The sequence below is a fragment of the Ipomoea triloba genome, chromosome 3, assembly GCF_003576645.1.
Source record: "Ipomoea triloba cultivar NCNSP0323 chromosome 3, ASM357664v1".
Taxonomy (NCBI): Eukaryota; Viridiplantae; Streptophyta; class Magnoliopsida; order Solanales; family Convolvulaceae; genus Ipomoea; species Ipomoea triloba.
In genome coordinates this window covers 869,905-883,282 of record NC_044918.1, presented here as the reverse complement: position 1 = coordinate 883,282, position 13,378 = coordinate 869,905, and the positions used below count along the sequence as shown (strand labels likewise).

The following is a 13,378-nucleotide window of genomic DNA, read 5'->3' as shown; positions in this document are numbered from 1 at the left end:
GTGTTCAGTAAGTATTCGTTTATTAAGGTAAATGAACAAATTTTAGAAATCATTTAATAAATGAACCGAATCTGAACATTTGTTTAGAATACAATAACTTTGAAGTTCAAATGGATTCAGACTCAATTACCTCAGAGGTTTTCTAGATCCTCTAGACTTCTATCTAAAATATAGTTCTCTCCCTATATTTTTGTCTATCTATTATTTTCTTCCTCTTTGGAGTCCATTAGAGAGGGCCGAACGGCCATGCTGTTTAGCTCTCCTCCTGTACTGCTATCTATATTTAGTGAAGAAGAAATCATGTAGATCTTTTAGGTGTTTTTGTTTTTGTTTTGGTTCTTTCTCCACCATGACAAAAGGTTTCAGTAGTGTTGATGGTAGATTTCCAGTGAGCCCAGTTGTTGTCGTCGACACCGCGAAGATCGCCGTCATCGGAATCCGGCACTGTTATCTATCCCTTTCTTGAAGGGTACATATTCCGCAAAAGGTTTGCTTGCATATATGCTATGTGAATCTGACATATTTTTGCTTTGTTCATGTTGAAATCTCTGGGTTTTGTGTGCAGAACTGTGTGAAAACATATCCATAAGGTTAATTAAGAATGATAACCTTAAAGTACGAGAATCATACGAGAAAGAAGGTGTAGCACACTTGCAGAGTTCAAAAGTGGAAGCAGATAACATTTGATTGAATTGGGAACACGGCGAACGAGGTAACATTTGATAGTTCTGCGAATTCAACAATCTAAGTAAAAGAAACAAGCAAACCAACTAGAATGACTAAAACTGAAATGAGAAAGCATGGAAAGGGGAAAAGAACAAATTGCAAGGTCAGACGCCCTATATGGTCTCTAGAGCCTGAAGAACATCAGCTTTCACGTCTTCAAAGTCCTCCACCCCAAAGCTGAATCGAACCAAGTTGTCCATGATTCCATACGAGGCCCTTTCTGCCTGAGTAAGATCCCTGTGGGCCAAATGCATCAAAGATAAAATAATCAATCAGAGAAGGTGAAGATGGTTTTTTTTAGTACTACTGACTCTGTTACAATGCAGTTTCTGTTCATAACTACTTTTTCTTAACCTACTAAAGCACAAAGAGTCAATATTCTTAACCTACTAAAGCACAAAGAGTCAATATCGTCTCCACTGAGGCTTGAACACACCCTCTTCCATAAGGGATTTTTAAACCCACTTGGGATCTAATTATGAAACTATCAGACTGAGAATACAATCTCGGGGTTGCAATATTGTGTTCAAGTTCCAGTCTTTGAAAGCACGTTTAAGGAGGAATTGTTATCTACTTATATCAGGGGCAGTGTCATGGGGGTTGAGGGTAGAATATGTACATACCAATAAGACATAATTGCGGGCTGGTCCACGATGCTCTCACATCCACCAAAGGATGGGGCAATGTATGGAATTTTCAGAGCGTCCACAAATTTTGCAGTGGTCATCAGGTCCCCATCAATCTAATCAATGGCATCCTTATTAGCTTTTGTCAAAGAAGTGTGTGAGTGAATATAAATGGTCGGTCTGAAGCTTAGAGAAATACAGACCTCAAAACTGACAACACCACCAAACCCAGTCATTTGCTTCTTTGCAATGTGATGTTCTGGATGGCTTGGCAAGCCAGGATAATAGACACGTCTCACCTGCAACTCATTTTCAAGAATCAGTTGTGCTGAAACAAATTTAGAAAACGAAAGAAAGTAAAAATGGAAAGAGGCAGCAGAAGCTTGAGCATTGCTCTGCAAGAAGCTTTTGTTTATTCAAAATGTCTCGTCATTAAAATGAAAAACATAATTTAGCTTCATTATATGATTATATTTTGCTTTACTGTTCTTCTACTCTTGTTAGAGTGTTATGTAAATTTAAAAAATATATTTTTAAAAAAAAACCAAAAAATAAAAAAAAAAAAATACACACACACAATTCACTACTTGCAACAGTTTAAGATCCATTGGGACTAGAAAAGATCTAATTACAATACCTTTGGATGGGCCTCTAAAACTTCGGCCATCCTCAATGCTGTTGAGTTTTGTTGCTGTACACGAAGATGCAGCGTTTTCATGCCTCGGATGATAAGATATGCAGCATTCTAGTAAAGCAATGAAAATTGAGTGTAAGTAATTCGGTAACATAAAATTCAAGCACAAATAGCAAAACAGTGTAGAATATGGAACATATTCATCTTTTATACTTCACCCATTTAAAATTATATATTAGCTAAATAGTCTCAAGAAAATATAGAAAAATCAAACTTCAGAACATCAATTAAGAATACTCACAGGATTAAGAGTACCGCCCAGGACATGATGCAAGTTACGAACAACTGAAACCAACTTTTCAGGTCCACTAATGCATCCTGCCAGTACCTGCAACAAGAAATGCAATTAGCTTAGCTTAGATGAAACTGGTAAATACATAACAAATAGGAGTACATGGTAGCTAAAAACACTAGCAGTAACATCAGCATACGTCATTATGTCCCCCAATGAATTTTGTTGCGGAATGCAGGACAAGGTCAGCACCGAGAGCTAAGGCCTTTTGGTTGAGAGGAGTAGCAAATGTTCCATCTATGCAAACCAAGGCACCTTTTTCATGGCAAAGCTTTGAAACCAGCTCAATGTCAACACATCTGAATAATGGATTTGTCGGAGATTCTGTGAAATAAAGGCTCACCTGCAGAGAAGAACTAAGCTGGTCAATAAGGATGGACTGTTACTTAATCTTATAGCTTTAAACAAGTTAAAGGGAAGCTCATAATGATTTCCAATACTGACTTTATTTTTATTTAATGCAGACGCCAGACCATCCATATCAGCAGGATCAATGACTGTAGCCTGCATACAAAATTGATACACTTCAGAAGATTAAAAATGAACCAAAACAACGATATAAATAAGTACTAGTACAGATGGGGAGAGAAAGTATTATTTTACCGTGATCCCCATTTTAGGAAGTACTGTCTCTATGAATATCCTGGTTTTTCTATAGCAATCAGTGGTTGTCACTATATGCCCACCAGCAGGAACCAATGCCAGCAACATTACAGTACTAGCACACATTCCAGATGCCAATAACAAGGTTGATTCAGCTCCCTCCAGCGCACTGTTCCAGTAAGAAAGAACCAAATGGGCGTCAAACTATCAAATCACATATATGCCACCACAAGTAAATGCATCAAATAGAGAACTGACCTTATCTTCTCTTCTGCAACAATAGTAGTAGGGTTCCCATAGCGGCCATACTCAAAACTTACACGTCTTTTCTCCTGCCAGAGATCAAATCACCAGAAACAAATTAATCCATGCAACAAACTTGACTTACCATACTAAATGACCTTATTTTCAACAGTGCATAGCATGTTCATGAACTAACACATCCCACAAACTGAGAAATTAACCAAGCACTTCCTCCTAAAATGGCTCTCCTATTATCCAGCAATCTCTACCCAGACCATTAGTTTGTGCATCTGTTTATCATGGTGCAAACATTGAACATCTAAGCAAGAAAACATGATGACAGCAATTACCTTGAAATCAATGAGCTCCGAAGTCTTGTTGAAGAAATAAGCAGACGTGTTAACAACAGGAGTTGTTATTGCATCAGTAACAATCCCTCGCCCCAATCTTTCACCTGCAGAAAACAAGAATAGACTCCTTTATTACTCAAAATCCATATACACATACACAGACGTAATCTCAAAGCCTTGAATACTACAAATGAGATAACTTTATATATACATGTGGCATAAACATAATCCACATTTCAACTTAATAATACAATCCTCAGTCTAGAAGTTCTAGATAGCAATATGAACAAAAATAAAATAAAATAAAATAAAACAGCTTCTTTAATTTCATTTCTATAAACAGATCTCCCTTCAGAGTAATATCATCAAACACATAACGTGCAAAAAATCAATTCTATTAAATTAAATGCATAACCATTAGATTAGATTCAAATCTAAAATAGAGCAGAGGAGCATACCGGCATGAACTGCAACGCTCCCATCTGAACTCAAAAACGAAGCGTAATTGGAATGGCTCAAATCCTGAATCTGTACATTAGGGCCACTACAACTACCATTCTCCCCCATCGCCACCTCCTCCTCAGCCACAGCAGGAGGGGAAATGGCGGCGGCGGCGGCGGCATCGAGTGCCTTAGCCGCCGGCGGGGTGCCAGAGGCGGCGGCGTTGTTGTTGGCCCACGAAGCCGCAACGATTTGAGCCACGCCTATGTTGCTGCAGTTCCTCCGAGCCTTGATGCTGAGCTGGCGCACGAAATTGGGCGGGAACCTGAAGATCAGAGAAGACAGACCGTAGCCTCTAGATCCCTGACTCAGTGAGTTAGGGCGCAGGCCGGCGGCGCCGGGGCACTCGTGACGCGGAACCCGACCCGAAAAGTCCGGATCCGAGCGGCACTCGAACGAGGGGAACACCGTGGGACAGCTAGAGATAGCCATGGTTGAATTGGAGAGGTAAAAATCCGATTTTTATGCTTTTTCACGCTACGGCGGCCTCCCTCTCCCTGAGATTAAAATAAAATTTAAAAAAAAAAAAAGGTAATAAAAGAGAAGAAAAAAGAACAAATCTAAAGGGGAAGAAGAGAATCGTTTAGGAATTGGTCTCTGACTCGTATATATAGAAATGTAGCTGAGGTAGCTCCGATGACATGCGGTTTGTTCGGGAAATCGGCTCTGTCGTTTTGTGCCTACGATGTTGTCGTCTTGGTGATGAGTTTAACCATGGTTAGATTCCTTCTTAACCATGGTTAGAACATGGTCCAAGTTGATGGCTGGTTGGCTCCACAAGCTCAAATAGGCCTGTTTTCGGGCTGTCCGGCCCGAAATATAAAAGAGCATCCTTACCAGGGGTGTAAAAGGTGGCGTCTTCGCCCTTAGGGTCACATTACTTTTGTACGACAGAATAATGAATGGATAAATCATATTAACTCAATGATCTCATAGGTGGAAAGATTAGAGTCGAGTGCTCATACTCGACTATCACCAGTCTTCTAAGGTCTCGTTACTCAATCTCGACATAACAATAGATGGATACGTCATAGTGAATCAGTAGCCTCATGCGAGTGTCATGACTCAATTATGCATCTTAACGCTTGAGGTGTAATTTACTAACTGAGTACTAATTATCTAACTGAACTATCTATGTCGACGAGGTCGTCGTTATTTGGTGAATGGTGACCATAGAAAAGAACAAAGGCCATCATTCGCCGTGGATGGCACAATGAAAAGAATAGGCCACTACACAATTGTTCTTGGTGGTCCGTGGCCATGTCACTGCCAACAATGACCAAATGAAAATGTAAGGCTACTTGTTATTTAGGATAGCAAAGTGATAAGAGCATTAGCGTAAAATTGAATGCGCTGAGCATATAATATATATACTGGAATCTAATTATTATATTTCATCAATAATAATAAGTATATTACTCTCTTATTTATAGTCTATCGATTTAAATGCAATGGATCGGAGATACAAATCTTTACTCCAATTTAATTTCCATATTTAGAATACTAGAGTTTGAGATAAATTGCAAACCTTACAAATTTTGTCTGGGTTCTCATCACTATAAAAATTGGATATGGACAATTTCTATATAGGGCTTCTTTGACGATCCAATTAGCAGTTAGCAAATTATATTAGCGGTTTGACCAGCGGATTGAATCAACGATTTGTAGAAAGGTATTTGATAAAATTAGCTATTTAAATTAGCGGTTAATATGCAAAATAATTCAAATGAACATTCATATTATTATTATGTAATAATGTAATAATAAAATAAAATTGACAACAACAACAACAACAACAATAATAATAATAATAACAATAACAACAATAATAATACAAAACAAAACTATATATAAAATAAAAAATTAAATTAAATTAAATTAAGACAATTGTGGCTCCCTTTGTAAATGATGTGGATCATTTTGATCCCACATCGAAAATATTTGGAAGAGGGGTTCTTGAGCTCCTCTGTATAAGAGTAACAATGCTTTTCTTCAAAACATAACTGCTTGCCCATCCATTGATGGGCAATCATTGAGAAGCTAAAAGATGTGAGCATAAATATAATATGTGCAGTCCAACTATTAGCTTAGGCTTTTAGTTAAGATGGAGCACATGATTCAATTAAAGACTCCTTCGTTTTAACTTCTTAGTTCTTTTTTTTTTTTTTTTAAAGTTAATAAATTAATATATGAAGGTGTTTTAGGGAAAGGTTAATCTTTTCCCAAAACATCGAACCTCTCAGCGGATTTGCTCCAAAACTGTGAGTTATCAAACGATTTATTTGGTGGTCCTAACCAAACAAGCCCATAGTCACATACAATATTTAATTGCATTATTATTAATTATTAAAGTTGATAGATCTAACATTCCAATATGAAAAGTTTCATTGCAACGTCTACCTACCACTTGCCAGCAAGTTGTTATTAAATTAAGAAAGCATATCTAGCAATTAAATAATAGGGACTCGCAAATTGCTCGAAAATGAAAATGATAGATTTCAACATTATTTATTTATTTATTATCATTATTATTATTTCTACATATTAATATCAATACTTAACAATATATCATCTTGATATACTGATATGACACTTAAATGTTACCTTTAAAATAATTTTAAAAATTATTTATAAATTGATTGATTTATACAAGTTAAATAATGATAATGAAATTGATAATATTTGTAATAAGTGCAATCAATCCCGTAGGACTTAGCTCAATGATTAAATGGTCGCCCTAGAGACTGACTTTGTGGGTGAGTGGGTCTCCTTTAGGTGAAAATTAATAACCGATTGGGCGATTCACGATTTACTTCTTTTCATCTCTTTGGGCATTGATTTTGAGAGTTCTGTATTAGTTATAAAGTATAAAAAAATAATAATAAAAAATGCGCAGCCATGCTAGCTAGCTGGTAGCTGACACGAATGGCCATTTTCTACGTCGACGTGGTCCACCACCGACCAAGAGTGATGCAGCTTCACAACACAACATTATCACAATGACATAATACAATGAACTTGGCAAATATATGATTCATATTTGAAAAGAAAGAACAAAATTAATTGATTGGTTTAAAGATTTTAGTGGGTTTTTTTTTTGTGAGATTTGGTGTCGATTTGGAATATATATACATTCAATTTTTCAGATGTAAGGTTGTGATTAGTTCTTAAATCTTTCCTAGCTGACATTTAAAATTATGTGAGCCGTCACTTAACTACTCATTGTTTGATAATGTTTTAAACGAATCAATAAATACCCAAAGGACAAATCTTTCATGTCCAGAGTTTGGAGTGTGAGTCGCCACGAACATTATCTTCTTAAGGAATCCCACATTAGTTGTACAAGAAATTCCAAAATGATATTTAAGTCATAATTAAAATTTTACATTTGAACTAATTTTTATGGTGAAAGTTATAATTTTAATTTGATTGCCATATCAAAACTGGTTAGCTTTATAAAAAATTAATTAAATATACACATTGTTTAATACAATAATTATAACAGGGGAAAGCAACATTTTTTCAAAAATATTTGAAATAAACATCAACTAAACATAGTTAACTTGTTAAGCTGGAGCTTTGTAAGAACCCATGACACATTATTATAATTCATAAATAAATAAATAGGTTGCCTCGAAACACAACCAGCAAAGTTATATCAACCGTCCGATTGGGGTTATAGACTTATTATAGTGGATGGATACTTTTGATCCCAGCCCTTGACTACGTACATATCCCAACATAATATTCGGAATATGCTTTTTGTTCTTAGTACCAACTACCGACACGATCCCACCTGCCTACTAATTCTGTCTTGTTTGTTTAAAGAGTACCGTGCATGAAGCATAGATTATTTACGGATATGTCAAAGTTTGATAAATTCGATCATTTTTAGCGCATTTATTAAGTCAACATGTTAAAATTAATCCTATTATAATTTGTTGGTCGAAATCACTTATATAATTTACTATTCGCTAAGAAGTAAGATTATTAACGAATCTGCCAAAATTTGATAAATTCGATTATTTTTAACGCATTCATTAAATCAACATGTTAAAATTAATCCTATTATAATATGCTGGTCAAAATCACTGATACAATTCACTATTTGCTAATCACTAACCTCTTAGAACTGTCACCAAACAACGCATTTAACTTTTTTTTTTTAATGTTGTGGATATACCTTAACCAAATCACCAAATGGTTTCATGACTTCATCATTGCATTTGTTTAGTTTTAGGAACCTTTGAGTTGGGCCTTTCTGATGGGTAAGGACCTGCTCAGCCCAACTATTAACCCCAAAGCCCATTAACTTATGCCTAGTACTGTCAAAGCCGATCGGCAAGGTGAAGCACCCCATTATATGGGTAGGTCTAGAAAGTGCTAGCGTGCCACATCCCGTCAAATTTGATTATTGTCAACCCCTTTCCAGTTGAGCCCGTTACAGAATCTTCGTAGTGTGATTTATTTTTATACACACTCGAGTAGTGGTTGATTTTCATAGTATAATTTATTTTTGTGCACTGTACATACATTCAAATAGTGACTGCGAGTTTCTCATTCTCGCATTGTCATCCCATGTGTATAATGATTGACATTAATTAGATACTTCACATACAAGCTAGGCCCAAGTGATTTGTATGCACATTTGGCAAATTCTGTTCCTCAAATCTCAATGACACCAATGTTATGAATCCTGCGGGCGTTGTTGTTTTTGTGTCTGTTTGGTTTGGAGTCAGAAGTATCATCATCATCGTACTACAGGTTTTGTTTTGCTGCAATGCATGAACTTCACGATTTTGATTCCCTACACTTTGTGAGTTGGGCCCCAACCTCACTACACTCAAGTACATGCTTGACTTTATCAAAACCAGCCCAATACTTGTGTAATCAATTCTTCCCGTCTTCACGGGTTTGATGTCTTTCTGAACAACTTAAATCAATATATTTTTACACATTTTATTTACATTCAATAGTATAAATATTCCATCCCCGTAGGGATGAAGATGGAGAGATTTTTCCCTTCCCTGACGGGGATAGGGACAGAAAAGTGGAATAGGATAGAAAATTGGGGCAAGGACAGGGTATTATTCCGCCCCGCCCCCACCCTGCCCCGTCGACATCTGATCTCTAATATTGGCAAGGTAAAAAAAAGTAGGGTATCAAAAAATGATCGTCTTCTCACTTAATGGGGTCACTTGTCCTCATTTACTATCTTTGTAGAGTTAGAGTGTGGGATTTGAGGTCGAGAAATTTCGTCTTTTGTACCTAAAGTAGAAAAAAGTTGAAAGAACCTAAAGTATCACAATAGTCTTTAAATCTCAACTCTATTAATCCAATAGACAACTATTTACCAAACAGTTCCAATATATTTTTTTTAATTATAGAGGTAATTGAATCGTATACTTGTATATGACTTTTATTCACAATCTTTGTGTCTAAACTGTATATGAATCAGACGCACTCTAAAACATTTTTAAAAGTGGACGGAAAGGAAACAAGTTAAATTACAAACAAACAACATAAGATAAATGAATGAAAAAACATCTAATGTAGCAATCAATCACTCACAATTTTATATTACGTGATGTTACCCTCTAAATTTTATCTTCGCGTTAAGATAACAAACACAAATTCATCATTTTACATGTGGATAAAATGGAAAAAAACAAATAGGAAATCGACGTGAAATAGATGCATCAACTTTAATGATCAAACAAGAAACAAATATATAAAAAGAGGATTAGGCAAGGTGTGGTTAGGGACCATGAAAATAACCTTGTGGTCCAAACTGCTAAAGGATGTACATATTACCAGAAATCCATAATCAAACAACCTAAGATCTTTCGAGGAAGTAACCAGTGAACAAACCACTGCAGCAAACATTTTTTTTGGGTACATTAAAACAATTGCGGCATGTTAAACAATGTTATTGCAGGGCATAATTCAAGAAGATGATAGAGATTTGATTTTGGATGACAGGTAATTGAAACCCGCAATTAGTGCGCGAGGGTATGTAATAGATAATGAGATTTAGTGATTTTTCGGATGACAAGGTAAACCCATCGTAGTCAAATCTCGCTCTTGTGTAATAGTCTGTCTTTTGTAATAACTCGCAAATCATACATGAAAGGTAAAGTACATTAGAAAGTGTTTCAATTGAGAGAGTGTTTCTAAAGATTGAGCTCGTGACCTTCAAGTACGAGAGTTATGCTCTCCAATTGACTACCCATTTTGGAGCATTTTTATGGTATTTTATGTGATGGACCATGGATTCAATTGTCTCATTGGTATTTTTTCTACTTTTCGTCCCTAAATTATAGAAGAAAAAAAAACATTTTTTGTCCTTAGAGAACCTCTTTTCCTCTCCGGTTAGAGGAAAAAAAAATTATTAAGTTCTTATCGTCCTCCCATCAATTTGAGCCGTAGGATATTAACAGAAGACGAAATTGGGTAGTGTTTTCAAAGTTGAAAACTTAATTTAATAAGAATAATAGTCGATGATCAAATTGATAATTTCGTTATAGTCATGGGACCAAATCGATCAATAACTCCTATTTTTTTGTGATCCTTTATCTACTATAGTCACAATGCGTGATGAGTTTCTCCATGAACCAAAGAATCAAAGTTAATGTAGGAGTGGATTGTTGGTGGCCTAAAAGTTGCATCAAATTCTTTAAAAAAAATATGTACTATGTTCATCAACCTTACAACGGTCTAACAAACTCATTAAATGTAAATATATGCAAGCTCGGAAATTACTAAGAAAGTTGTAATAATTGAAACCGTCAAGATTTACAGTCAAATTGAACCTTAATTTTTCTGTATTAACAAACCTAATCATCTAAATTATACCAACCACTTTCGCACTAATCACACCCTTAATTAATACAAACTAACAATCATCTGATGAAACTCAATAATCCCAGAGACATCCGATGTCCACCGGACCGGCGGCTGCTGACGTCATTAGAAACGCCGGTTCCTCGTACGGATGCAAAAACCTCGGAACGGAGTGGTCTTGCGTCATCCCGGAGTCGGAGAAATCCACGTTGTCGGCGTACGGGATGATCTGGTCGGAATGGAAGTAGGTTGCCGGGGTGGGATCGGCGGGGAAAATGAGGGGCGCCGGAGAGACGTCGGAGTTCTTTGACGGCGACGGAGAAGAAGCGAAACTTGAGGCCATCATGATGGGCTTTTGATCATCTGCGGAGTCGGAGAAATAAGTCGCCTGAGATATATCCGTTAACGGCGGCAGAGACGACGGCGTGGAGTTATTGCCGCAATCGCCGCCGCCTCTGATCAAAGCTGAAATATGTATTTTCTTGCCGCCGGCCGTCTTCTTGAAAATCCGGCATATCACCCATTCAGTCTGTTATAAAAAAAATACATTTAAAAGCAATACAACAAGATATCAACTATATAACCGGAGATCAACACTGCTATTAGAAAGTTAAGTTTCTAATATCTAACAGAAAAATTAACCTAACAATATAAAAATTGAAATGACTATAACTTTTTAGGTAGTGATAAGCATCTGATCTGAACCAACCTGGAAGATTTGATGATTGCCTTCCAATCTATATTCATGCATTACCCAGTTAGTTCTTTCACCTCTGGGGGCTCTTCCACTGTAAAAAACCAGCGTCTTCTTCATCCCCACCAGAGTTTTGGCCGTGAAAATCTCCTTATCTTTTCCGGTGGCTTTCCAGTACCCAGATTCCGTCGCTCTGTTCGTTCTCATCCCCGTCGGGTACTTCCGGTCTCTCACGCAGAAGAAATACCATTCTTTCTCCCCCATTCTCGCCCTCCCTAAATCACCAAGTCAAAACACCTCTCAGAAAAATCCCAAAAAAACACAATAAACAACTTCTAGTTATTCAGTCTAACCAAACTACTTAATAAGTCTAGTCAACTTACATGGCAAATCCCAGGGCTCAACCCTGTTCAAATCCACCTCGCCGATAGCCACGGCGGAGAAGGCGGCGTTAAGAGACTTCGGCGACAAGTAATGGGTTATGAGTTCCTCGTCGGTGGGGTGGAATCGGAACCCCGGAGGCAGATTCATTTCATCCTCAAAAACACACGGATTCTCCATCTCTCATGAAAATGAGCTTCAAACAGACAAAAAAACACAAGAATCTAGAAAACCAACAACGTTTGAATGTTGTTGCAGAGAAAACCAGAGGAGGGGAGGTTTCAGACGAAAGAATTGTAAGAAATTTGAGGGGTTTTGATGATGGAAGCTAAGAAAGAAAACATTATTATTATTGTAACGGAAGGATGAAAAGGGAGCAGTGTGAAGAAGAAAAGTGTTGTTATGGAGAAACACGGCTCCATAAATAGAGGTTTTTGATGACGATAAACGTGGTTCCGAGGGCTGCTTCTTTGGCTTTACTGTTTTTCAATATTATTATTTAATTTTGTAACAGTTAATTTTGTGGTATTTTTCTTTCTTTTTTATATTTGTGAAGTTTCATTTGTACGGAGTAATTCACACTCTGCCTCCATTCCATGTTCCATGTTGTAGTATGTCAACTCCTTTTAATTTTATTCATATTATAATAAACTATAATTGGGTTGTATGTCACAAAAAAGTAGTCGAGTGGGTGCAATATAATTTTTATGTCTGAAAGTTTTAACTTTGATTCTTGCAAATTATGTCACATGAATTTGCTTTATGTTTAAAAATTAGGAGTTTGATTATTGTTAATTGTCAAGTTTGTCGCACAAGGCTTTCCTAGTGCGATTTGCTACTCATGTGTGGGGTAATGCATGATTATCTTTTTGTACTCTCATTTCTATGACATTTAATAGGTAATATACTAATATACTTCGTTTTACTTGGATGTTCGGTACTCGACCACAAGACTTATATCGACAAGATTCAAACATAATTAATATGAATTGGTCGAGCCCCGACTAGCATTAGACTAGGAAGTCTATTATTCCACTCAGGAAGAGTGAAATAGGCGTTCGAAGGTCATATCATGAGTTCATGACCATAATCCGAGGAGCAAATACTTTCACATTATAATCATGTGGATTGTTAGTTCTATATGGAATTCACTTTTGGCACGTGGCAGGCATGCCGAGAGTCCGGCATATATTTTCTACATCTTCGCATATTATTATTATTATTATTATTATTATTATTATTATTATTATTATCTATTTTTAATATAATATACAAGTCACAATCATATTTGGTAAAGTCGGAATTTCAAATTAGAAAATAGAAGGTTTTTAGTTGACATTTGTTTAACCAAATTTATCTACATCCCTTGTTGCCACATTATACCTACTCGGAACCCCCCCCCCCCCCCCCCCCCCCCCCCCCCCC

The 13,378-nt window shown here is 36.6% G+C and overlaps 2 protein-coding genes across 2 annotated transcripts; both read right to left on the bottom strand.

The window, feature by feature from the left end:
- Positions 1–656: 656 nt before the first annotated feature.
- Positions 657–4,606, bottom strand: LOC116013287 (cystathionine gamma-synthase 1, chloroplastic). Its single transcript, XM_031252958.1, has 11 exons — positions 3,993–4,606; positions 3,535–3,638; positions 3,200–3,273; positions 2,942–3,110; positions 2,783–2,842; positions 2,478–2,681; positions 2,288–2,374; positions 1,990–2,097; positions 1,556–1,651; positions 1,350–1,468; positions 657–963 (listed from the first exon to the last, which is right to left on the bottom strand). Exons 1-11 carry the CDS (start codon positions 4,465–4,467, stop codon positions 840–842), a joined length of 1,620 nt encoding a protein of 539 aa, XP_031108818.1. The 5' UTR covers positions 4,468–4,606; the 3' UTR covers positions 657–839.
- Positions 4,607–10,710: 6,104 nt separating this feature from the next.
- Positions 10,711–12,341, bottom strand: LOC116012406 (NAC domain-containing protein 92-like). The gene is made up of 3 exons (XM_031251939.1): positions 11,956–12,341; positions 11,588–11,847; positions 10,711–11,407 (listed from the first exon to the last, which is right to left on the bottom strand). The coding sequence occupies exons 1-3, from the start codon at positions 12,131–12,133 to the stop codon at positions 10,952–10,954; spliced, it is 894 nt and encodes a 297-aa protein (XP_031107799.1). The 5' UTR covers positions 12,134–12,341; the 3' UTR covers positions 10,711–10,951.
- Between the last annotated feature and the right edge of the window lie 1,037 nt (positions 12,342–13,378).